Source organism: Dipodomys spectabilis, unplaced genomic scaffold (assembly GCF_019054845.1).
Source record: "Dipodomys spectabilis isolate Male_0828 unplaced genomic scaffold, ASM1905484v1 ptg000566l, whole genome shotgun sequence".
Taxonomy (NCBI): Eukaryota; Metazoa; Chordata; class Mammalia; order Rodentia; family Heteromyidae; genus Dipodomys; species Dipodomys spectabilis.
This window is the reverse complement of record NW_024871243.1, coordinates 1,314,576-1,341,691: the sequence shown is the minus strand read 5'-3', so window position 1 is coordinate 1,341,691 and position 27,116 is coordinate 1,314,576. Positions and strand designations below refer to the sequence as shown.

Here is a 27,116-nt window from a genome sequence, read left to right as displayed (position 1 = left end):
AATTTTGTGTGATACAACTGGTAAGGGGTATTGTCTTTGTTTTTACCAGTAGTATTTTAATGCCTTTTGATGCCTTCCCTTGGTTCTAATGCCTCCAACTTGGTTATGTTTCAAAGAGGGCAAAATTCTGATTTGGTCTTCCTGATAATTAGTTACATCTTTGCTCCTCTTTAAGTTAGAGGATGCACACGTGTGCACATGCACATGTGTGTGTGTGTTTGTGTGTGTGTGTGTGTGTGTGTGTGTGTGTGTTTTACAGGAACAATTTATCTTTAAAAAAGTAAATACATCTGATTATGACTCAATTTATTCTTGTTTTTCAGCTTGAAACCAATCTGCTCTACTCCTTCTTACCTGAAGTAACTCGGATGGCCAGGAAGTTTATTCACATTTCAGCTTTGTTGCAGGTATTTATTCATCACTTGCTTTCTAGAAGTATTTACTATAACCTTTGTAATTTTATTTTTTAAAACTGAAGGCAGTTGGATATCTATTCTGCTAATCTTACAATATTTATTAAAGCCAGAAAAAGTAATTTAATTAATCTACTCATCCAATCCTATCACCTCCAAACGAAAGGGAAAAAATAGTCAATCTTTTTAAATGTTCCTATTAATAAAATGTTACTTATACTTTATTGCAAATAAAATAGTCTTTTTATGATTTTTGCTTTTGATCATAAGAAAGATACCCCAAATTAGTAGATAATTTTGTAGGTTAGCAGTTTGGACTAAACTCAGCCAGAAAGTTGTGGTGGTCTGTACATGGTATGGCTCACGTCACCCAGCCTGATCATGCAAGCTGATATGTGTCCCTGGCGGAAGTGGCTTTGTCTCTGCCCTGCATCCCTCATCTTCTAGCCAGCTAGTCCTGGGTGGTTTCTAGGGTAGTGGCAGCAAAGGTTTCAAGAGTACACATTGAGGGCTGGGTATGTGTCTCAGTGGTAAAATGCTTGCCTCGCATGCATGAAGCCTGGGTTCGATTCCTCAGTACCATGTACACAAAAAAGGCTAGAACTGGAGCAGTGGCTTAAGTGGCAGAGTGATAGCCTTGAACAAAAGAAGCTCAGGGACAGTGCCCAGGCCAAGTTCAAGCTCAGGACTGGCAACAAATTAAATAAATAAATAAGAGTGTAAGTTGAACTGTGGTTGGTGAGACACTTCTATAATCCAGCAATTGGGAAGCTCAGGCAAGAGTATTATAATATCAACTTGAGCTATATAGCAAGTGTGAGGCCAGCTTGGGCTATATAACAAGATCCTGTCTCCCTCACCCTCCCCTAAAAAAAAAAGTGCAAGTCAAGATGTATAAACAACTTGAAGGCCCTGGCCTCATGAGTGTTGTTTCTGCTATGTTCAGTTAGAGCAAGTTATAGGGCAGCCAGGTGCAAGGTGAGGAGAATAAGTCAGGATGGAAGAACTATAAAGAATTGAGGCCATTTTTTTCATTATTGTTCTACCACAGCCATTTATTTACTTGATGGTAAACGTAACTAGGGGTTGAAATCATTTAAGGGTCCTCTGACAGTTTAATAGTTGAACAAACCAACATTTTGACAGTGTAATAAAACACAGCTTAAATAATAAAATGTAAAAGATGTTTGTTTTACTAGGTACAGAAATGTTCTTTTGAAATGAAGGAAGGGGTAACACTGTGCAAAAAGAAATGTACTCATTACCTTTCTTATGTAACTGTAACCCCTCTGTACATCACCTTTACAATAAAATTTAAGTATAAAAAAAGTTCCTTTGTAAAGTTCTAAGAATCATTGATTCTTTGGTAAAAATAGTTGTTACCGAACAGTTAGACTCTGGTGGCTTACACCTGTAATCCTAGCTTAAGAGGCTGAGATCTTAGGATCATGGTTCAAGGCCAGCCCAGGCAGTAAAGTCTATGAGACTCTTAGCTCCAATTAACCACCAGAAAATAGGAGGTAGCACAGTGGTTCAAGGTGGTAAGGAGCTAGCCTTGAGCAAAATTGCTCAGGGACAGTCCCCAGACCACAAGTTCAAGCTCCACAATTGGAAAAAAAAAAAACAAAAAGAAGTTATCAAAGGTTAGCTACGGTCTTCTCTTTTCCTTTGGCTTAACTAAGTTAATTAGGGTGATTGAAAGTAAGTTCTGGATTTCTTTGTGACCTTAAGAAGCACATATTAGGTAGAATGTGGGTTTAAAATATTTTCTTCTTTTTGCTAATAGTATATAAATTTGTCACTGACATGTATGTGTGAAGCATGGGAAGAAATACTGATGCCGATGGATTCTCGTCTCACTAAGTTTGTGCAGATAATGTAACTGACATTTTCCGTGGAAAGAGTTTAAAAGTCTATTTGCTTCATATGCTATATGAGAAAAGTCAGTTTAATTTATGAAAGGTTAAGACCATAATTTCTTCAGACAGCTTGGCCTAACGACTATTTTCACAGAAAATATTTGCAAAAAGGACTCTATATTAGGTTTTGTTACTATAACGAAGTACCTGAACTTGGGTAATGTATACACAAAGAGGTTTATGTAGCTTCCAGTTTTGTAGACTAGAAGTCCCAGATTGTGTGGCTCTGTTACTTTCTTCCTCTGGGAGATGGCATCTTGGCAGAGGGATCACTTTGTGATCCAGGAACCAGAAAGTGGAAAAGGGTGGTCTTGCTCTTTTAGAACAACTCACTCTGTAGCATCTAACCAGGTTCCTATGAGAACTACATTTTCTTCACATAGCAGCACCCCCAGTGACCTAACCACCTCCCAGTATGCCTTACCTCTTAAAGATTCCACTACCTCAGCAGCATCATAATACATGAACCATTGGGGGACAAACCATATCAGATCCATAGCTGACTCTTCCACCATTGGAACAACTTAATGCAGTGGGTGGGCTTTGGAAATGAGAAAGCTATTGAAACAGCTGACTGGTTGTCTCCAGTCACTGAACCTCAGATGTTTCCTGTATATAAGGGCTTGAGAGAAGACAAAGGAAAGAATAGTGAGTAGATGTACTTATAAGCTGCAAAACACGTATCACATATTTCTTTTTATTTTATCTAGGAAAAGAACACAACCACATCAGTACAGGATGAATTTATGCACTTCCCGTTGTGGGGGAAGGCAAGGTAATAAACTCTTCCTTTTCCTCCCCTCTCCCCCGATTGGTTGTAGGGCTTGAACTCAGGGCCTATGTGCTGTCCTTAAGATCTTTTCGCTCTACCACTGTGAGCCACATCCCTGCTTCCAGTTTTTTGAGTAGTTAACTGGAAATAAGACTCTCACAGGGACTTCTCTGTTTGGGCTGTCTTTTTTTTCTGTCCTGGAGCCTGAACTCTGGGCCTAGGCTCTGTCTCTGAGCTCTTCAGCTCAAAACTAGCACTCTACCACTTGAGCCACAGCACCACTTCAGGCTTTTTCTGCTTATGTAATGCTGAGGAATCAAACCCAGGGCCTCATGCATGCAAGGCAAGCACTCTACCACTGAGCCCAGCCCTGTCTGGGCTGTCTTTGAATCACAATCCTTAGATATCAACCTCCTGAGTAGCTAGGATTATAGGCACGAGCCACTGATGCCCTGCTTCACCCCTCTCCCCCCTTTTTAAATCAATTTATTTTAGAAGTAAATAAAAATGAATAATTCATTTGTCCAAATGAAATAGAATATTCTGGTATACAAAGAGTATTAGAAGTATACATCTCTAGGTTTTTGGATACACCCTTTTGGGTTAATGTGATCATTTTGTACAGAAATTTTAGTTTTTATGTAGCCAAAGTAAACTTTTTCTTTTTGGTATCTTAGAACTTTCCCCATCTTAAGAGCATGAAAAGGTTAATCTGTATTTACTTCTGGAGTTATTTTTTATGGTTTTCATTTATTCCCTCCCATGTTTCAGATGTGATTTCTGTGGTGCTTGTGGAAACCTCTGCCATCTTTTTCCTAAATGCTTAGATTGGTACAATATGGCTTAGTGAGCATTGCCCTTTGCCTTACTAAGCCAAGTCCTTTTTAATATGCAGTGTATCGCCATGTGTACTTAAGTGTGTTAGGGTTATGCTTTTGTTTCTTTTTGTATACAAAAGAAAGTTGTATTTTTTTAAGAAAGTTGTATTTTTTGGGGGGGGTGGTTTTACTTTGTTCCAAAATCTTGTTTTTTTCTTTGAAATCTATGATTTTAAGCAATGTATACAGATTTTAGATGGAGAAATGACTAAAACATCCTTTTTAATTGTAGTGCTGAACTTCAAACCCTTTTGATGAACCAGCTAACTGTAAAGGTGCTGTTGTATACTTAAGTAGCTGTGAGAATGCAGTCTTAATTTTTTTTCCTTTCTTTTTTTTTTTTTTGGAATGGCATATATTCTCCAAGTTGAGTGCTAATATATTTTCTTCTCTTAATTAGGGCTTAAAAAAGGTTGGCCAGTCTATAGAGTCATCATATTCCAGTATTCAGAAGTTGGTTATAAGTCATTTGCAGAGGTATAAAGATGATGGGCATTGCTGTGGTCTTTCTGAAAATTTACCTTTATTGTCTGGAATTTTCTTCTGGAATCTTTCCTAGCTGAATGTTTTTTTTTTTTTTTTTTGTTGGTCGTGGGGCTTGAACTTTGGGCCTGGGCGCTGTCCCTCAGCTCTTCAGCTCAAGGCGAGCGCTCTACCACTTGAGCTACAGTGCCACTACCCTGAAATTTTTTTAATAATAATTTTTATTGAGATTAAGTGATTATATAAATTTCACAAATTTCATAGTACTGTAGGATAGTGATACTTTGTTAAAGTCACAAATACATTTTAACCTTTGCAAGGCAAATTGTCATTATCTTGGTCTATAAAGTTTGTGAATTCTATGAGCTTTGACAATATTTCTTCTGCTTTGGGTGATAAATATATTTCTTTCCTTTTGCTTAGTGTTAGCTGTTCCCTCTTTCCCTCTCATTCCCTCCCTCCCTTGAGTTCTTTAGTTCATTTTCATCAATGTCCAGTGTAGCTGATGGGCCCCTCTGTTGTATTTTTTCACCTGTTTCCCTCTGATTCCGTGCCCTCCTCCTAGCTTCCCTCAGATGTGTGCACATATGTACCATACATGAGGTCAAGAACATGGAGTCATTTAGAAATTATATGGCAGATTAAGTAGATGTCCTTTGTTTCTTGAGTCCTGTTTACTTTGTCGTATTTCCTTGCATTTTGGATTTTAACATCCTCATATCAGGGAGCACATATTTGTCTTTCTGCTCTTGTCTTACCTCACTCAAATGGATTCATTTTAGTTCCATCCATTTCTCTGCGAATACCATTATTTTATCCTTTTAATGGCATAACTTCCGTTCTGTGGGGCATCTGGGTTGTTTCTATATCTTGGCTATTTATTGTGAATAGTGCCTAGCTGAAATTTTTGCATTGGCATTTGAAGGGGAATCTTGGCACACTCAAGTGTAAAGATTATTTCTGCTTCATGAAATAATTTTTCACTATCTTTTCACCAAGCAAGTCTCCTATCTGGATTCCCCCCACTAAACTATAAGGTATATTTTGAAATAGGGCGTATATTCCTTTTTTTGTTCCACGGAGAAAATTGAGTATGTGGTATATTTTATCTTGTAAACCATATTGTGTATTTTTCATTCAACACCCTAGAATTTTGTTCTGAGTCTCATTTTACCAGGATGAAACTGAATTAGTTATATGACTGGCCCAATGATAGTACATGGCAGTGCCACGATTCCTTTTAGCGTCCAGGTCTCGTGTTGTTCCTATCCATAGCTGCTTGAGTGATAGTTTTACAAGCAAATGCTGAATGTTCAGTTTAAATTTGTATACAGCCCGTTATGTAATGCCTTCTACACTGGTCTTTCTATACTTTGTTCCACAAATGTCTGGTCTTTTTACTTTTCTTTTTCCTTTTCTTGCTATGCTCTGGGTCAAAACCAGGGTCTTGTATATGCAGGCAAGCATTCTACTAGTGAGCTATATCCCCCTCCCTGTAGAATGTGTATTCCTCAGTAAATCCAATGGAATACCTCTCACAGATGCTCCTGGTCCCTACTTTTTGATCTTAGAACCAAAATGTTTTTATAGCATTGCCTATTGCTCTTATAAGAGGCCTTCTACTTTCCACACTTGACATCTCCCACTCAGGGATTTGGGGGCCTCCTTCTTGCTTTATGAACACCTGCCCTGCTCTTGAATCTACAGCTCTCAGCTCAGTTCACTCCCTCAGAGCAGTTTTCACCAGTCCCCATATTAACTCATATTACACTTATACCCTTGTCCTATGCATTCCCCTCAAGGCATTTATGGCCATTGGGAACATTACACTGTATGATTGTGTGGTTGTGACCTGTCTCCCCTGTTATGCTGTAATTTCTGTGGTCACAAGGACCTGATTCTTGTCACCTTTCTGTCCCTAGCATCTAGCACAATGTCTGACACAAAGTTGGATCTCAAAAACTATTTGTTTAGTATTGGGTAGATATGGGTGAACAAGATTGCCTACTGGCTGTCTTTAAAGTGCCAAGATTGGGGCTAAGGGGTAGCTTAGTGGTTGAGCACTTGCTAGCTTATGCAAGGCCCTAGCTTCATTCCTAGCATTGCCCCTCTCCCCAAATAGTGCCAGGACTGTGAAACACAATTTGATCATATAAAATTTAATCGTATTGTCATGTAATTCATTTCAGTAGATGATAGCCAGATGATTGTGCTTATGTTTACAGAACTAGAGATACAATTTTTTTAACGGCAAGAAAATTAGTTACCTTAAGTTTTTATTTCTGAAAAATTGGAACTGTCTACCATTGCCTACCACCCTGACTAAGTAATGATACTATGTCTCCTGTTGTGCTAGTGGCTCAGAGTCTTTATTGTATCATTTGAGTGAACTGAAAGGAATGGCTTCATGGAAGCAAAAATACAAACCCCTTGGACTGGATGCTATGGGAATTGAAGGTAGTGATTTAATTTCTCAACAGAATATATTAGATATAGTTTACTTATTTAACAAGGACTATTTCTTTATATTTTTTATTTCCTTTTAGATGCTATTGATTGTGAATATTTACATTTGAAATTAATAAGAACCTTACACACATACCTGTAATCTCAGTGCTTGGGATGCTAAGGCAAAAGGATTGTAAGTTTATTTAATCATACAAAGAGTTTCAAGTCTAGGAAATTTAACTTTGATTCAGTTTTTAATCTATTTTTATGTGGCTAGTTTGTCCAGTACAGTAAGATGCAGTTTAGGAATACGTTTTACTTTCTCTCTCTTTTGAGCTGTTTTTCTTTTCTTTTCTTTTTTTTTTGGTGCCAGTGTCAGAACTTGAACTCAAGGCCTGAGTGCTGTCCCTGAGCTTTTTTCTCAAGGCTAGCATTCTACCATTTGCTCCATTTCTGGATTTTGGTGATTAGTTGGAGTTTATGAATCTCCTGGATTTTCCTGCCTGGGCTGTCTTTGAACTGCAGGCCTCAGATCTCAGCCTCCTGAGTGTTTAGGATGAGGCGTGAATGGCCAGCACCAAGCTTCTCAGACTCTCTTGTCATTCCTGGCTGTTTGCTCTTTGAGCTGTCTGCACTCGGCTTCTCCTGGGGAACTTTGTCACTCACCAGTATTCAGCACTTCTGAAACTAGTTTTAATATGTTCTTTACTCTTTATTTTTCTAAGTTTATAATACATATGCTTCCTCCTCTTCACTGTCATTATAATTGGGCTCTAGAAAGTGAAAGCTCCAGCACTTGCTCAGAAGACAAAGTGAGAGGAGAAATGACATTGCTTTTCCTGTGTTTTGGAATATTTTTGGAATTTACATTTGCTGAGAGCAAATATGAAATACTAAGTTTTCTAGGATTACCTCTCACTATGAATAGAAAGTATTTAACTTCTTGATCCTCTCAAGTAGAAAAAATGTCACTACGAAGGGTTACAGATGGAGGAACAGGAGCAGTGGGGGAGGGCTTTAGTGTGGTCTGGTTATATTAGGTAGGGGTAAAGGTATTAGTTAGGGAGAACACAGAGAAACTTTGTTTTTCACTGGTGCTGCAAGAGAATTTTAGTTACCTTACTTGATAACAAAGGTGTTCTGCAGTCTTTGATTTCCTAATAGGGTGATTGATACTGATCCACCTCTCAGTGATATTATGAAACATAAAAAAATATACTTGTACCGCTGGGAACGTAGCTCACTGGCACACTGTTGTCTAGTATGCACAAGCTCTCGGTTCAGGTCTTAGGACTTCAAGGAAAATCAGTACAGGTATTATTTGCTTACTGTAATTATCACATAGAAGTAAACTTAAAGAGTTTATAAAAATTGAATTCATCTCTGTATTCAGAAAGTTCACCAAAATGAAGATGAGTTTGATTTATAATACTTAACGTTTTTTCATTTGTGTCAAATCCAAGAGAATTCAATTTTTGAGACCTCATTTATTTGTTGGACTAAAAAATCAGCTTCATAAAATGATGTCCAGTGGTATCAGACATTGTGACATAACATGTGTTTATAGTAGTAACTTCCTCTTGGAGTCATAGTTTTTTTTTTACTGATTAGTAATTTTTTAACAAAAAATAATGTGGGAAAATTTTTTCCTCACTTGCAGAGTTAGGAAAAGAATTCATATGTCACAGAATGCTGGGAAAGATTCAGATTTTTGGGAACACAGTTACAACCAGATAGTATCATTTATTTGCTTAATTTTTTGAAAGAATTGAGATGTGTTTTGTTTTTGTTTGCTTTAATTTTAGGAATGTAATACTGTTTGGTTTGTAAAATCTGCTCTTCTAAGGGCTTAAATCCTGACAAGACAAAGAAGAACAGTAAGGTTTATTTTACTCTGTGACAGTTGAACATACTACATGAACTGCACATGACCTTTTTTTTCTGATTTATGTTTTTAGAGTTATAGACATTAATATGAAGAATTTCAAGGCATTTTTCTGGTGGCTTTATGTGGGTAAGTTAACTTTAACATTGTTGTTTAAACACTTTTGAATACTGTGGAAATACATCTTTGATTTGAATTAGTCTGTTAAAATTTCAAATATTTATAAAATAGTATAATGAGCCTCCTTGTTTCCTTCTTTCACCCAGCTTCAGCTGTCCTTGTTTCCTTCTTTCACCCAGCTTCAACTGTTGTCCATCTATGGCAGTTCTATTTCACCTACTCCAAGCTTCCCCCATAGAAGTATTAAAGCTAATTTGTAACACCTGTGTCCCTTCCACTCACTAGTACAGTGAGTGATCCCTCACCTATCTTGGGAGTTAAGTTCCAGACACCCCCGTGATAGGTGAAAATCCCATGCTCTATTGTGGTTCACTTATTGCTCTGGAAAGTAACTACATGATAGGTGAGAGATCACTATTTCTGGTTTGTTTTGTTTTGTTTTTTAAACCTGGGATGCAATGAAGCTACAATACAGCGAGGGACAACTGTATTTCCTTAGGTTAAAATTGAGTGTTTGAGCCCTTGCTATATATTGGGCATGGGTGTAAGATTTTCAAAAAGCCCTTCAGTAGCTTGTGTTACATTTTACACTCTGTTCTTTAGTCTCTGGAGCTGTGTGGTCCATGGTGATAACCACTAACTAGCCTGTAGCTGTTGAATTGATTGAAATCATCTAAAATTACACATTCAGTTATGTAGTCAGGCTAGCCTCTTTGAAGTTCCTAGGAGTCACAGATGATCAGTGACAGCACAGAAAGGCAGTGGTACCCTTGCTAAGTGGTACACAGGCTACTTTAGGACTTTTTTTTGTAATGCCACTATGTCTTTGCCATTGGGTGGGCAGTTTAATTAACAAATACCTGTTGACTTCACATGAGATGGTTTGATCACCACTCTGAGGTACTTGCATTTTTTAAACCCACTTATACTGCTATTTTTGTGAAGTATATTCTTCAAATAATGAAACAAACATTTCTCTCCAACATATGCAACATTTAGTTTTATGTCTCAGATTTGTTAAAATTTAGAGTGAAATACAAGATAAATTCCTTTTGATATGCTAATACCGCAAAGTGTCCAGATGTTTAGTTCTAGTATTACAAAAGCAGACTTTATGCTTGTCACTCTACTATAGTTACTTTTGTTTAAAACCTGAATGTGATCTTAAGTTACTTGAATTCTTGGTTGGGTATTTTTGTTTGTTTCCTTTTTTCAACTGTATGATTGATAGTTGGAATAGGGAACTGGAGTTTTTTCAGGCTAGCTTGTTGCAGATCTGAGTTTTAATTAGAATAAATTGCAATATTACAAGTAGGACTTTAGAAATCATTTTCTCTGATGGGATTAGTGGTTTAGTTTTATTTATAATTATTTCGTGCTTTGACTAAACGTCAGCAGTAGAAGAGCTTACTGCACTGCTCAGTTCTTATCTCCAGAATGTGATACTGTTGTCACCCTGGCTTTGTCACTGACATGAGGTTATAACTTTGGTGCTTTTTTTTTGGTATAATGTAATTTCCATGAAGGCATTTTTACTGCTCTGTCCCCAGCAGCATAATCAATAAGGTTTTGTTTGGGGTGAGGACCAACAATCCTGAATATATTTCAGATCCTGATTAAGTCAGATTTTAGTTCATCTTTAGTTTAATTGTTCAAAGAGAAAGCTTTTGTAGTAAAAAGAAACTGTTCAAATGGAAAATATAGTTCAGTAAAACTCATTTGGTCTTTAAGGTATATCTGTAATAAAAATTACATTTCTAGTTTCCTTTAAAGATAATTTTTAACTTTGTATTTCCAGCCATGTTGAGAATGACTGAAGACCATGTGCTTCCTGAGCTGAATAAGGTATGCACAGAAGTATGTATGGCCAGCCCTGCGTGTCAGCAGGTTCCATCTCAGTAGATTCAACCAACCACCAACGAAAAATATTCTGAAAATAATGTATCTGTTCCAAACATATGTACTTGGTTTTCTCTTTACTATTCCTTACACAATTCAACAATAGTTATTTACATTGTATTAGGTGTTACAAGCACTCTAAATGGGATTTAAAGTGTACAAGAGGATTGTGTTATCCATGGGGGTCTTAGAACCAGTCTTTCAGATAACAGGGGACACCTGTGTAATTTCCTTATGTATTGTCCTGATTGAGCTCAGCCTTGCTCATGGTTTTGGTACTCTTACAGAGTTAGATAACAGGACATTGGGCTTTTTATCTAAAGAAATTTGAGTGTTTGCATAATATTTTTATCTTGCAGAATACTGTTACAGATATTTGAATTTACAATTTTCATGTTTGAGTGAGATTTTATAATTCTTACAACATAGCATCCTTATACTCTTTTAACTGCCTTAAGTCTTTTTTTTTATTGTGAAAATACTGTGCAGAGGGGGTTACAATTACATGGGCAAGATAATGCGTACATTTCTTATCAAGCATTGTAGCCTCCTCCTTTGTTTCCCCTTCCTATCCCATCCTCACCCCCCTCCCCCGCTCCCCCACCCAACCCTCCTCCCCCCCACCAAAGTTGTAAAGTCCGTTTTCGACATACGACTTGTACATCTCATTGTTGCAATGGGTCCACCTGTATCCCTATTTAAATGATTTGTTTTTTCCCTTCCCCTCCACAAATTATAACAACATCAAATACAGTGAAATCAGGGGTTATACCGTGGGGGAGGGACATACAAATCAACAAAGAAATAATCTTATAAATGTGATAGAAACAATGGCATGAAAGAAAAAAAATTTGAATACATATCTTAGGGTTCATTTCCCTAACATCAACTTATCTGACCTTTTCTGCTTCACTCAGACATATACTAGTTATTGAAAATAAGGAAAACCATGGGACCTATGTTTCTTTGGGCCTGGCTTACTTCACTTAATATATTTTTTTCCAAGTCTTTCCATTTCCTAACAAATGGGGCAATGTCATTCTTTCTGATGGAGGCATAGAATTCCATTGTGTATATATACCACATTTTCTTGATCCACTCATCTACTAAGGGGCATCTGGGTTGGTTCTATATCTTATGCCTTAAGTCTTAAATGCATTTTTATTTTCCTTGAAATATAAGTCTTAAATGTTGTACCTAAGTTGAAGCCTGGAAATGAGCAGTTTCTTTCTGTGAGGATGTGGAAAGAAGCATTCCCTGAAGAGCGAGCTCAGAGAACAGCCAGCCTCCTCCTTGCTCCCCACAGTCCACTCACCTGCACCCAGGCCCAAACTGTGGGTTCAGGCAAATTATTGGGAAGCTTACTTTTTACCTTGATTTGTTTTCTTTTTGCCCCTTTTTGTTAATAGATAACTCAGAAAGATATCACATTTGTTGCTGAATTTCTTACTGAACATTTCAATGAGGAAAGAAATAGCTGTTTTTACAATTTAGCCACTTTGAAAATAATCACAGCAAACATGGTTCATGGTTAAAAAGTAATTAGCAATTAGTTTTTTAAAAAGACTAATTTTAAAACGACTAAGCATAAAATCTATAAGTAGACTTCTGTTTGTATGTATCTTACAGTCTGCAAAAGACTAAATGCAATGGATAGCTGTTTTATAAAATACATATTGAGTTTATTAAATTTAAGATTATTTTCTTAATATTTTGAGCTTTTAGAAATAAACTATGTTTGTTCTTTCTAGGCTACAGACCTTTATAATCAAAAAGGAAAATACTTTAATGTTGACAAAGTTGGTCAGATATGGGCTTTCTATTGAACTTGGTTTGATTTTTAAGAACGAATGTTAAGACTTTGTACTGTTAATTCATATTATCTAAAGTTTATGGAAAATAATATAATGCCAGTATAACTGGCATTGTTGTGTATTTTCTCAGCTGTCTTTGATCTCCAGCTTAATAGAAGACATATAATTAATGTCTACCTATGTGTTTATTCTGTTTTAATATGCTAATTTGCTTAATGTATATAAGGAAAATCTAACTTCAAGCAGGTGTGTGTCCTTGGAAAGGAGAAAGTACTGAACTAGATTTGTCCTTTAACTGAGGATATTCTTTAATATCATACAAAATCCTTCCAAGTGTTGGTCTCTTGGAAGTTTTTAATGTAGAATCTAAAATTGAGTTAATAGACACTTGATACTCAGTTTCATTAAAAATCTCTCCATCTTCCTTGCACTTTGAAAGGGACTTTTACTCATGCTTGTTTTCATAGCATCATAACTTGGTCTTTTTAGAAATATTGGTTCTTTGGCTTTTACAGATCTTTTTAAGTACTGACACCTTCCATTATACATTATAAATATCAGGTGACTTCAGTCTAATCAGAGTCTTTAGTTACTGTGAAGCTGTCAGACACTCAGTAACAGGATGCAGGTGCCAAGATTTTGAGTTTTGCTTAAAAATTGCTTTTTTTTTTTTTGAGACAGGGTCTTGCTCTATAGGCCTTAAACTTGTGATATTCCTGCCTCATCCTCTTCTAAGTGCTAGAATTACAGGCCTTTAGAACCATGTTTAGCTGAAATGTTATTTGCAATAAATATTTTAGGTTGTTTTGTTCAAAGTCACTTTATTTTCAAGAAAATACCTGCCAAAAGTAAGTTTCAGGGGGTAGAGGGATGGATGAGTATGCATGTTCAAAGAGGTAACATTGACCAAGACATATTTGTCCATAAGCTGAACAATGGCAACTCCTTTGTGCATCTACTTAATAAAATAAATAAAAATTTTAAAATTAAAAAATACCTCACAAACATCTAAGTATGAAGAATCAGTTTGTCCCCTAGTCTTCTGTTTCCAAGTAAAAATGGAATATCATTTTTTAAATTTTTATTTATTATTGTGAAAATACTGTACAGAGGGGTTACAATTACATGGGCAAGATAATGAGTACATTTCTTATCAAGCATTGTAGCCTCATCCTTTGTTTCCCCTTCCCATCCCTTCCCATCCTCCTCCCTGGAATGTCATTTTTTACAAAATGTCTGCCTTTACAACTGAAACAAGACAGTTTCAGTCTTTCTTCAAGACAACTTTGCATGCTTTGATGTGTTGTAAAATTACCCCCTGTGTGCCTCCCAACTCTGTCTCAAAAAACGTTAAAAGATCTGCCAGCAAGACTTGAGAATTAACAATTTAATAGTTCTATCAGGATAAATGAAACTGAATATGTGACAAAGAACACAAGAGTTTGGTCCACTAGGTGAGGGGTGCAGGTACTGGCCTTCCACACCTTCAGTGCAAATGTTGACACCGTGAAAAGGCAAGTGACACCTTGGCACTAAAGCTGGCATTAACCTTGTAGTCAATGGAAGCATGCTGAGCACTCCCAGGGATGGGGCTACACTGTGAGAACTGCCCTTGTGGAGCATACTGTCAGTTGATACTTGTAAAACTAAAATATAGCCCTGATAGGTAAGGTTAAAATATATCTTGAAAATGAACCACAAAATGTAAACTCTGGTTTCTACACTTACTGTACTCTGACCATTTAAGTCATTTGCATGTTGTCTAGAATTTGTCACCTCACTTAGAAAAATAATGTACCTTCAGAGAACCTGGCAGTACAACAAGATAACTTACTAACTAGAATAATGTTAAATACAGGTTAGAGCCTGAATCATTGATTAACTGAAAAAATTTTAACTGTATTTTTAGTATTTGAAAGATGAAGATGATGGCCTTGTGTCACCCTCTAACACGGAAGGAAACCAGTGGTATGATTTCCTCCAAAACAGCAGCCATCTTAAAGGTACTTTATGAACCAATCAGATGTTGGCCATGTTTATAGGTATTTGAGATTAAAGAGTAGCCTCAACATTTGTCTAATTTCTTCAGGCTTACTTGGCATGTCCATTTTATTTGATTAGAGAACAGCATTTTAACAAGTAGAGTATGATGTCACCATGATAGATAGAAAACTCCCTGAAATTAACTGTGCTGTGGTACATTAACTATGCTGACACTAAAATTATTTTTTCCCGCCTGACACCAGCCAGTTATGATACCAGCTGAAGGTCCTGCAATGCAATTCATTGCAGTTATGACACTGAGCACCCACAATGAGCATTAGCCTCCAGGGGGAGGAAGGCTCAGTCCGCTAGACTCCTCACATCACGTCAGTCCCAAGAGCTAGCTTCCCTTACCCACACCTCTGTGGGACTTGACTATGGGGCATGTGTCCACAACTTTCCCCCTTAAGTTAGCATAGCTTCCAAAATGGTGTACAATGCTCAGGAACACATTCAGCTTTCCTTTCCAGACTGTTTGTTATAAAAATTTAACTTGGGCATAGCCCAGTGGAAAACATCATTCAGGGTTTGATATGGAGAAAGAGGCCACAGCTTTTAGATCCTCCCAGCACTCAACATGTTCATCAACCAGGGAGCCATCCAAACCTCCCAAGTGTCTTTTTTTTAATTATAAGAAGGTTAGTAAAGAAGGGTTATGGTGGGCTGGGAAGTTGGCTCAGTGGTAAAGGACTTGCCTTGCATGCATCAGGCCCTGGGTTTGATTCCTCAGGACCACATAAGCAGAAAAAGCTGGAAGTGGCTCTGTGGCTCAAGTGGTAGGGTGCTAGCCTTGAGCTGAAGAGCTGAGGGACAGCTCTTAGGCACAGAGTTCAGGCCCCAGGACCACAAAAAAAAAAAAAAAAGAAAGAAAAAGAAAAGGAAGGTTATGGTTACGTAAGGCAGGTAAAGATTACATTTCTTTTTTGACAATGTCACCCTTTCCCTTACTCTCTCCCAGTTTGTCTTAGGTTTTAGGTGGAGGCTTCATTATAATGATTAAGTCACTGGGGTAGAATTCAACCCCAAGCCCCTATTCCTTTCCTGCAGTCTGACAGATGGAGCTGAAAGTTATAAGCTTCTGGCTAAGGCATAGTCTTTCCACCCCACCCAACCCTGGGGCTTTGCAGGAACCTGCCAGAGTGACCATATTAAAATTGGCCATCACATTTACTACTCAGGAAATCTCCTGGGTTTCAGGAACTGAGTTTTGGGAACTGGGGACAAAGGCAACATGTTTTTCTGTAATTACACAGTATGTCACCTCTTGAACCCTAAAGTGCTGAAATGATGATTTTTTTACCTAACACAGCTGGGAAGGAAGTGCTGAGTGTGGGAGAGACAGTCTCAGAGCCACTTGAGCTGGTGGGCCTGAGTCACAGCTTGATTCATAGCTCTTTTCATCCCAGGCAGTTCCATAGGCCCAATAGGCCTCTTTGTATTTTTCCTTTTAAGTTGGAGAATACAATGAGTTCTTATGGATATTGTAATACTGCATAAAAAAACTATTTTAAAATAAAAAGCATACTGAATACAACAGCAATAAAGAAACAAAGCTAGCAGTGGCAGAGTAGCCTTGACTGATGCTGCTATCACATTGTGGCAGAGTTGAGAAGAAAGAACAGGTTTCAGTACATGGCTTATGGTTTCCAATGCCTTCCATTTTTCTAATAGCCAATAGCATTTTACTGTTGGGCTTTGGTGTAGGACTAAGCTTGAGAAGGACCAAGCGAATGTAGTTGTATTAAGTGGGCTGGATTGAAGGGAGATTCTGGTCATTTTTTTTAACAAGGTATGTCGAAAGTATAATGAGAATTCCACCATGAAAAACTATGGACTGCCTCTGACACTGGATTATTTTCTCCTCATCATTGGTTTGCTATAGTTTTTGTTTTTTTCTGTTTTTGTCTGAAACCAGAAAGCCCTTTGCTGTTTCCTTATTATTCTCCAAAATCATTGCATTTCGTGAAAAGGCAAATGAAAACCATTATTGATCAGTGTTTGCAAATGCCAGCAGTAAGTTGGGAAGAAATGCATGTCTTTGTGTGGGAACAAGAGTATAGTATGTCTCATCTATATAAATGAACATAGATATTAGGATAAATTGTACAAATGCTGATATTCAACTGGTTTTGATTGTCAAAATTGGCAGTTTCTTATGGCTTGGTTATATCCATAGTTAATTCCTTATATAAATTTATTTTACTTTATGTATTTTTAAAATTATTATAAGGTAGGCACTTACGGCTCATGCCTATAATCTTAGCTTCTCAGGAGACTGAGATCTGAGGATTGAGTTCAAAGCCAGCCAGGGCAGGAAAGGCCATGAGACTTATCTCCAATAAACCACTTAGAAAACCAGAAGTGGCACTGTGGCTCAAGTGGTAGAGCACTAGTCTTGAGCTGAAGAGTTGAGGGACAGAGTGCCCAGTCTTGAGCTGAAGAGCTGAGGGACAGAGTGCCCAGGCCCAGAGTTCAAGCCCCACCACCGACAAAAAAAAAAATATTATTGTAAAGGTGATGTACAGAGAGGTTACGGTTACATAGCTCAGGTACTGAATAATGTACATTTCTTTTTGGACAATGTAACCCCCTCCCTCATTTTCTGCTCACATAAATTTAAAAATTATCGTCTTAGTAAAGTATCTTTAGTGTTTTATTTGCCCCCTAGATCAATCTCATTACAGTCTTAGTCCCAGAGCTGGTGTGTCTTGTCAGTGACTGATGTCATGAGACCCAGAGGGAGGGAGTGGTCCTTTAGCACAGGCCAAGCAGGCTCCTCACCACTAGCTGCTTCCCTTCTCTCTAATGATGTTTCCAAATCTTGCTTTTCTGTAGGATGTAATTGGAAAACCAATGAATCAAGCCATCTGTATTCCATTATATAGAGATGCTAGAAGGTAATCTTCTTTACCTGTTAGGTAGTATAATTTAGCAGCCAGTTTGAATTTTTCTCATGGTTTTTTTTTTTTTTTTTTTGCTTTTCTTTTAGTGAGGACTCTGTGCGCAGATTGCTCAAATTTCCTTTTCTGTAAGTGTGTGTCTCCTCATCTTGTGTAAACAGTAGTTTTTGTTCTAAACTTAAATAGCTAAATACATTACTTTTCTTTCCTTAGGTGGAATAATAAAAGTTCAAATCTCTAGTACCTTCTTTTTACTATTTTAGAAGACTCGCTGTATAAAATATATATCTTAAGAAGGCATACTGATATTTCCCAGTGAGTATTCCTTTGAAGTTTGAACCGAAGAGATGACAGCTTAATATTTGTAATAATAATAAGCCCTTCAGCTTCCCTTCCAGCATTTCGTGTTTCAGCAAAGCTGCCTCATGACTTTAGGTTTGCATTCAGTATTCTCAGTTCTCACATCTGGGAGATGGTAATGCTGAGTTGAGAAGCTATTTGATCCCTTCTTGTTCTAGAGTTTTAACTTTTATATTAGTATATAGCCTCGTATATAAGTTTTTTTTAAATAGGTTTAGGAAAATGACAGCAGACCTGGGTTGTATCTAAGGAATACTTAGCGATTCAAAACTGTTAGTAAGTACTTTATAGAAAGGCTTTTTTAAATTTTAGGTTAATTATCTTTCATCAAATAAGAGATCTTGCCCACAAAGACTTTTTGAGATTCCAAAGTAAACATTCTGAAAATCAAATGATATTCAGGGTTCCATTAGCATTTTAAATGGTTTTAAGTCTCACTGTGAAGGTACTATTTTATTTGTGTGTGCCAGTCTGGGGCATGAACTTAGGCTCTGGGCATTGTCCCTGAGCTTTTGTGCTCAAGGCTATTGCTTTCCCACTTGAACCACAGCTCCATTTTTGACTTTTTGGTGGTTAATTGAAGATAGGAGTCTGCTGGATCCCTGCCCAGGCTGGCTTCAAATGATGATCCTCAGATCTCAGCGCTGAGTAGCTGGGATTACTGGCATGAGCCACCAAAACATGGCTAAAAGGATTTTTTTTTCATTGTCAAGGTGATGTAGAGGGGTTACAGTTAATAAGTAAGATAATAGGTACATTTCTTGTCTAACTTGTTACCCCTTGCCTCATTTTTCTCCTTTCCCTCCTCTCCCCAATCCTCCCACTTGCCAAATTGTACAGATCATTTCCAACATATTGACTTGTGAATATGGCTATTGTATTGGATCCCCCTTGTCCCTTGTCTCACGATTCTGTTCTCCTTTCCCTTCCCTAATTCAGAAAAATGTATATACAATACCAGTGTACCAAAATCAAATACAGTGACAATAGGGGATAAACCATAGGGGGAAGAACACACCAAAGAAACAAAAAGTACATAGTACATTAAAAACAACAACAGGGCTGGGAAGGTGGCTCAATGGTAGAGTGCTTGCCTTGCATGCCTGAGGCCCTGGGTTTGATTCCTCAGTAGCACATAAGCAAAAAGAAAAAAGCCGGAAGTGGCTTTGTGGCTCAAGTGGTAGAGCGCTAGCCTTGAGCTGAAGAGCTGAGGGACAGTGCCCAAGCGCAGAGTTCAGGCCCCACGAACGGACCCAAAAAACAAAACAAAAACAACAACAACAAAGAAAAACCTCATATTTCCATGTCTTGGAGTTCATTTTGCTTAGCATCATCTTATATGGTCATATGTACATAGCTCTTGAGCTATTTTTCTCATCTGTTAAAATTATCCTAGATGTATACTAATTATTGCAAATAAGGGAAACCATGGGACCTATTTTGGGGGGATGTCTGGCTTCACTTGATAGGATTTTTTTCCAAGTCTTTCTATTTCCTTACAAATGGGGCAGTGTCATTTTTTTCTGATGGAAGAATAGAATTCCATACATACATATATATGTATACATATGTGTATCACATTTTCTTTTTTGTTGGTCATGGGACTTGAACTCTGTGCCTGGGCACTGTCCCTCAGCTCTTCAGCTCAAGGCAAGTGCTCTATCACTTGAACCACAGTGCCACTTCCAGTTTTCTGGTGGTTTATTGAGGATAAGAGTCTCACAGACTTTCCTGTCTGGACTGGCTTTGAACTGCATTCCTCAGATCTCAACCTCCTGAATAGCTTGGGTTAGGGGCGTGAGCCACTGGCACCCAGCTTTACCACATTTTCTTGATCCATTGATCTACTGAAGGGCATCTGGGTTGGTTCCATATGTTAGCTATGGTGAATAATGCGGTGATAAACCTAGTTGTTCTGGTAGCTTTAGTATGGCCTTGTTTGTGGTCATTTGGGTAAATGCCCAGCAGGTGATTGCTGGGTCATAGGGGAGCTCTATGTGCCTTTTGAGAACCTCCACTAAAGGGAATTTTTGAATTCAAGATGTTAGTTGTCCTTAGTTATGGCCTTTAGCTACTTAGTGATTAAGATTTTAAACCAAGCTGATTTGCCTGACTAAGTGTTTAAGTTATAGTATTCTGGAGTGGAAGTGGTAGTGTTGGTCTGGGATTTGGGAATTAGATATGTGTGCTAACATTGCCAGTCATGTTTGTTAAGGCATTTAGATTTATTGGCTATGTAGTTGTTTCATAGGGTCTCATTCCCCTCTCTCCTTTCTTTCTTCAAGATCTGTAAGTAATGGACTAATTGCTGTGAAATTTGGGAGCTTCACCTATGCTACAACTGAAAAAGTCAGAAGAAGATAACGCCCAAGCCTGATTTGGGACAGAAGCATGTAGGATGTATGTGTAGTGTGCTGTCAACAAAGGGGCTCTGTCACTTGTAGGGGGCCAGATTTTCTTTTACTTTGATTCTTGTTAGCTCTGTTCACTCAGTTAAATATAAGGCATAACTCATGAAATTTTCACAGGCTTAAGGCCTAGCCATTTATGTCCAGAGTTTTCTAGAACTGTGATAAAATGTCACAGATCATTTTGTTTGATCTCATGATTACTTATTTTGTTATAACTAGTTATATTTGTGAAAATTGATATAAAAGTACAAACTGATAAGGTGTTTTGTCATTGTAGGGAATATCACCTATGGTTTTAAATTATTTTGTTTTTGCTTAGTGTCAGCATAATGTTATGCATACTGTATTTCAGTGGTTATGATCATTTCTGATATAACAAAATGCATCTCACTTCCAGCAACTACAGCTGTTTAGATGCCCAGTTTTATGATGATGAAACTGTAACAGTCATTCTTAAAGACACCATGGGACGTGAAGGAAGAGACAGACTCTTGGTCCAGTTGCCATTGTCATTTGTGTATAACAGTGAAGATGCTGCAGAGTATCAATTCACTGGAACTTATGCCACAAGGTAACTAACTACCTTAGTGGTAGAGGGTCTGTGTGGTAAAAGTTAGCTTTATTTTTTTAAAGATAGGATCTCCAAAAGAGCTGGAAGTGTGGCTCAAGTGGTAGAGTACCAGGTGCTGAGTTCAAACCCCAGAACCACCAAATTTTTTTTAAAAAGTGTCCCATTGTGTATCTCAGGTTGCCTCGTCTTGAAATAGCCAGGCTTGTCTCAAATTCATGAAGTTCTTGCCTTGGTCTCCAAGGTGTTGAGTTGTCAGTCATATGCTACCAGGCTTAGCTGATATTTAGCTATATTTACCATATGCCAAGAATTCCAGTTTCTTAGATATGCTAGGCAATGGTTTTCTAGTTACTGGTCTACCCATACAGACAGCTGAGCAGAAAACCTCCTGCTTAGTTTTTTTTTTTTTTCATTTGTCCATCATGGGGTTTGAACTCTGGGCCTGAGTGCTGTCCCTCAGTTCTTGAGCTCAAGCCTAGCACTCTGCCACTTGAGCCACAGTGCCATTTTGGGTTTTGTGGTGGTTTATTGGAGATAAGAGTTTCACAGTCGTTCCTGCATGGACTGGCTTTGAACCATGATCCTCCTGAGTAGCTAGGATTACAGGAATGAGCCACCAGTGCCTGCCTGGCTTCCTACTTTGTATTTTTTAAAATCCTAACTTCATACAACACACTTAAACCCACCGAACACTGTTAGGAAAGGTAAGAAGGAGTCTAATTGCTATTAAATTTAGGAGGATCATCTACACCAGAACTGAAAAAAATCAGAAGAAGGTAAGTCTTCCTTCATGCTATAAAGTCTTCCCAAATGTTACAAATTTCCTAATGTTACAATTGTATGTTACCTCAAAAATTAAGAAATGGAAAAAAATGTGCTGACTTTAATCATTGTCTTGTCTCTTGCTTTAATATTAAACTAGGAATTTTTGCTAGAATAAGATGAGGAATTATTTGGAATGGAGAAGGGGACTTCATTTGAGTTATGTTTTAAAGGATAGCATTAACTTTAGTTTGTTGTCACTAATAATTGTAAACTTGCCTTTAGTTAATTTTCCAGAATTGGGACTCCAGTTCCATTGCAGAGTCTAAAGACAGTTCTAGGAGATAGTTTTAGTTGCTTGAGGATTTAAAGTAATGAGATCCCTTCTCTAATTTAAAAACATGGGCATCTGCTCTCCTTGAAAGGGAATTGAGGACTGGGTACATAGCTCAGTTGTGCAAGGCCTGAATTTAATCTCTAGTACTGTATCCTCCCTCCCCATCACCCAAAAAACAAAGGGCAAGACCTTACTAAAATGAAGCCAAGGCTCTGTGGAATGTAGTATTTTTACAGACTGTCTTGTCATCTGGGAATGGAGTGTGGGTGGGAGTAGGACCCCAGTTGCCCCAAACCCCTCCTCTAGTGAATGTGGGAGGTGGAGGTCCTGTTTGATTCCTGGGCTGGTTTTTCCTCCAGGCTAGATGAACAAAGCAGTGTTATTCCCACACACACCCTGCACTTTGAGAAGCACTGGTGGTTACTGGAGAGCATGAAAGCTCAGTACGTTGCTGGGAATGGTTTTCGCAAAGTGTCCTGTGTGGTGAGTATGGCTTTGTTTCTATGCAGCATCCTGTGAGTACTCAAGCATGTCATCTCCAAGGCTCATTCTCTGCTTGTCATTCTGTCCCTTGGTTTCAGTTAACTGAGCAAGCAGCAGGCTAGCTATTTTGTTTTCTTGTTTGGAGAAACTTTGAGTAATTAAGAGCAATTTCAGAGCCAGGTTCTGGTGGCTCACGCCTGTAATCCTAGTTACTCAGGAGGTTGAGATCTGAGGATCTTAGTTTGAAGCCAGCCTAGGCAGGAAAGTTCATGAGGTTCTTATCTCCAATGAATTACAGAAAAAGCCAGAAGTGGCTCTGTGACTCAAGTGATAGAGTGCTCACCTTGAACAAAAGGATAGCACCCAGGCCTAGAATTCAAGCCCCAGGACTGGCAAAAATAGTGTGGGTTCTAAGTTCCATAAATTCACCATGTGGTGTGTGGAGATCCTTTTATGTAAAATGTAGGTGGAATTGGGTGATTTTATAGTAAATTATTAAAAATATAACTTTCCTATAAAACTATTCTTTGCTTAAAGCTTCTGATTTCTGCTTCATTTTATAAAATTTGTTTGCAAAGCCATTAGTTAGAAAATTGTTAATGTGACTCCTGACACCAGTGGCTCATATCTATAATTCTAACTGCTCCACTAGAACACTATGAGCAAAAGATGTTCAGGCCCCGTGTTCAAGTCCCAGTTCCAGGTGCATGTGCGCTTTCACACACACACACACACACACACACACACACACACACACACACAGACACACACATTAATGTGCCTTTTCTTCTTTAGTTAAGTTCAAGGCTCCATCATGTAAGAGTATTTGAAATGGACATCGATGACGAATGGGAGCTGGCTGAGTCTTCAGATGAAGAGGAGGAAGCCAGTTGTAAGCCTGTGAAGATCAAGGAGGAAGTGCTGTCCGAGTCAGAGACAAAGGCCTACCATGCCTCTGCTGATGCTCCAGCCCCAGAGATAGTCATCAAAGTAGAGAAGCTTGACCCTAAACTGGACTCATAATCCAACTTGCCATTGTTATTACATGTTACTGTGGCAGAAAGGACTTGGAAGATGGACTGAGATCTCTTGGGCTGTGCTTAATTTTCTTTGTATAACAAAGAAATAAACAGTAACTTTTTTCATATTTTGTATCACCTTCTCTTAGTAGGATGGCCATTGTAATACTTTCTCTTTGTTAGAAGTCTTTAATAATGTGTAAAGAAACACAAATGAAGAGACCAGATGTGGTGGCTCATCCTGGTAATTCTAGCTACTCAGGAGGTAGAAATTTGGAAGATCCTTGTTCAAGGTCAGCCTGGGCAAAGTTTTCAAGACCACATCTCAATCAGTAAAGCTGGGCATGGTGATGCTGACCTGGGCATACACCTAAGACTCTATTTGAAAAGTGATGCCAAAAGAGCTAGGGTTGTGGCTCATGTGGTACATCACCTGTCTAGAAAGTGTAAGGCCCTGAGCTCAAACCCCAGTACTGCTACAACAACAACAACAACAAAAATTCCCACAAATTTTATGAGATGAAAAATTGGTCAATCTCCTCTCTCAAAAAGTTACTCAGAATTCCTGTCTGAGAAATTCAGTAATGCTTTCTCACTGAAAATCTTGTATATTTAGTATTTTTTAAACATTCTATTGGACAATAATTATTCTAGGTTTTTAATCTAAATCATGTTTAATCTCTAGAATACTTTTAATGCTGTCCTTTAAAATGAATCAGCTGATAGCCCAAAAAATGAATCTTGCCTCAAAAACTTTAAATAGCAAATACGGTGTACCCACATGATTAGTTTTCTTGTGTTTCTGTATGCATATCAGAGTTGCTTTGAAACAGCCATATTTAGATGTATTTCCCTCCTGAGAATACTTAGTCAAGGACCTGAAATAGCTGTTTGGGTGATTGGCTAACTTGGGAATCTGAGAAGAATGGCTGAACTAAATACAACCACGAGTTACTACAGGTGCACTCCTATTGTCTTCCTAATGCTTAGGAGCTTCCAGTGTGCATGAATTCTACTATCAGTTCACTGATAAATGAAAGGACCAGTTCTTAAACATGTAAATATCCTTGAGCAGGAAGTCTTACACTAACGTGTGAGTAGGTATCTACCGGGTAGATGAGTAGTTTGTCAGCTTAATAGGTTGGTAGATAACACTTGGGTTTGGGTCTGCTAGTAAAAATCAGAGGAGGCCATTGTTTTTCTTGAGGCACCCTTACTGGGTCCTAGAACACTACACTAAAATGACGTTAGGGGCTGGGAAGGTGGCTCAGTGGTAGAGCTTTTGCCTTGCGTGCATGAGGCCCTAGGTTCGATTCCTCAGCACCACATAAGCAGAAAAATCCAGAAGTGGTGCTGTGGCTCAAGTGGTATGTTAATGTTTTTTTTCTTTCATGCAAGTGTTTCTACCGCATTTATAAGATTATCTCTTTGTTGCTTTGTATGTCCCTCCCCCACAGTATAACCCCTGCTTTCACTATATTTGATGTCAGTATAACTTGTGGAGGAGATGGGGAAAAACCAGTTGTTTAAGGATACAGGTGGACCTGTTGCAACAATGAGAAGTACAAGTTGTCATGTCCAAAACGAGCTTTACAATGTCGGTGGGGGGGGGGGGGAAGGGGGGGAAGGAGAAGGATTGGGATGGGGGGAGGGGGGAGGCTGGGAAGGGATGTGAAGGGTAAACAAAGGAGGAGGCTGCAATGCTTGGTAAGAAATGTACGCATTATCCTGCCCATGTAATTGTAACCCTTCTGTACAGTATGTTCACAAATAAAATACAATTAAATAAAAAAAGAAATTAGACAAGCTATCAATTTTTAAACAACAAGTTGTCTAGTTTACTCATGTCTCTTGGCAAGACAGCTCTGCCTTAGACTGAGCTCCTGGCAGGGGCTTCCATTGGAGCAAGTGGCTTTTACAGATGCACAGAATATCAAGGTCACAGGGCGGGCTGAAGAGGAAGGCCTGGCTGGAGAAATAAACTATGTTTTTGAGTTTCTGATAAAGCCAAAAATAAGAGGCTGAACACTCAACAAATTCATTTTCTGATAATAACATTACTCACTTCTCTGGGAAAAATCTAGCTTAGGCAACATTACAGTGATTTAAAAAAAAGTAGTGCTGTGCCTCAAGTGGTAGAGCACTCTCCTTGAGCAGAAGAGCTGAGGGACAGTCCCCAGACCCAGAGTTCAAGCCCCACAACCAACAACAACAACAACAAAAGCAGGGGACTGGGAATGTGGCTCAGTGGTAGAGTGCTTGCCTAGTACACATGAAGCCCTGGGTTCAATTTCTCAGTACCACATTAACAGAGCCAGAAGTGGCGCTGTGGCTCAGGTGGTAGAGTACTAGCCCTTAAGCAAACAAAGAAGCACAGGGACAGTGCCGAGGCCTGGAGTTCTAGCCCCAACACTAGCACAAAAAAAAAAAGAAAGAAAAAAGAAAAAGAACAAGAAAAAAAGAGTAGCTTCAAAAGTCCTGCAAAAATGCAGGAAATTCCATTTTCCTTTACATCTATTTAAAATTACTGACATGCATGACTCTTCTGGACCATGTTCTGAGCCCTGGGTTTTAGGCTGATTTCCCCAGATGTCGGGTGCAGACCTTGGCCTTGCCATTGAGTGGCTCTAGGTCGGATGGACAGGTATGACACAAAATGAGAAGGGGCCAGCATGGAGGCATTCAGACAAAGGAGCCTGGGGACGGGACAGGTCTGCCTGTAGGACCTGGAAGGGCTTAATGGGGGTTGATATTCCAGTTGAACTTGGAAATATGAGTAGGTCCCCTACGAAGTGAGGAAGAACATTCCGGATAAGCAAAGTCTCGTGTTGTGTCACTTCCTCCAACCTGCAGACAGAATGTGGCTTTTTCTCAGGGAGAGGGGCAAGAAAAATGCCTGGAGAACTGGACAGAAATCAGCTTCTAGAGACTCCATGTGGTATACCTCCAAGTTATGATGGCACTGGTTCATTCAACAAATGTTTAGTGAGCACCAGCTATACTCTTATCATCATGGGAGCTCATTGCCAATCGTTGCCCTTATCACCTGCCGTTCCACTAGCCTGGGAAGGATCGACAATAATCAAGTAAAAAATGCATGAATAAGCTAAGTGCAGATAATGTACTGGATATGAAGAGAAGGAGCTAGGAAAGCTCTTCTGTCTAGCACAGGTAATAATGGGAGAGAGAGATTATGTGCTTGTACATTGTCTGTTGTCTGTCTCCATTTGTAAAATTGCATGTGCGTGGACACACACACACACACACACACACACTGACAGAAGTCTTTGCCTACTTTCTGTGTCAAGTTGAACTGTGAAGTAATGCCTGTTGGTAACTCAGTGTTGTGGCACAGTGAGGTGATATCCTGGTAGTACCCTGGTGGAGGGGGGAAGGGAGTCCTGCCAAAGGACAACAAAACCAGAAGAGACATGCCATATGCCTGCCTCCTGCCTCCTGCCTACTGTCCATCCTTCCTTGAATTCCTTGAATTCTTAGTTCTGGAAGGGATTGGAGGAGGCAGGGTCCAGTTGCCTGTATGGGTTCCCATGTACAAAAGTGTAAGATGGTTTTGGTTCTGGATGTCAGGATCCAAGTCC

At 38.7% G+C, this 27,116-nt stretch overlaps 1 protein-coding gene across 1 annotated transcript in view; it reads left to right on the top strand.

The window, feature by feature from the left end:
* LOC122100140 (anaphase-promoting complex subunit 4-like) overlaps positions 1-23,521 on the top strand; it is a 57,121-nt gene extending 33,600 nt beyond the window's left edge. The window contains 20 exon segments of the mRNA XM_042670537.1: positions 317-407; positions 2,200-2,307; positions 3,043-3,107; positions 4,215-4,257; positions 4,383-4,459; positions 6,822-6,922; positions 8,719-8,722; positions 8,872-8,927; positions 10,717-10,763; positions 12,227-12,281; positions 12,567-12,631; positions 14,541-14,634; positions 16,590-16,687; positions 17,510-17,571; positions 17,664-17,702; positions 17,788-17,889; positions 20,220-20,294; positions 20,737-20,916; positions 22,375-22,498; positions 23,294-23,521. Of these exon segments, the coding sequence (XP_042526471.1) occupies positions 317-407; positions 2,200-2,307; positions 3,043-3,107; positions 4,215-4,257; positions 4,383-4,459; positions 6,822-6,922; positions 8,719-8,722; positions 8,872-8,927; positions 10,717-10,763; positions 12,227-12,281; positions 12,567-12,631; positions 14,541-14,634; positions 16,590-16,687; positions 17,510-17,571; positions 17,664-17,702; positions 17,788-17,889; positions 20,220-20,294; positions 20,737-20,916; positions 22,375-22,498; positions 23,294-23,521 (1,714 nt within the window).
* The last annotated feature ends 3,595 nt before the right edge of the window (positions 23,522-27,116 follow it).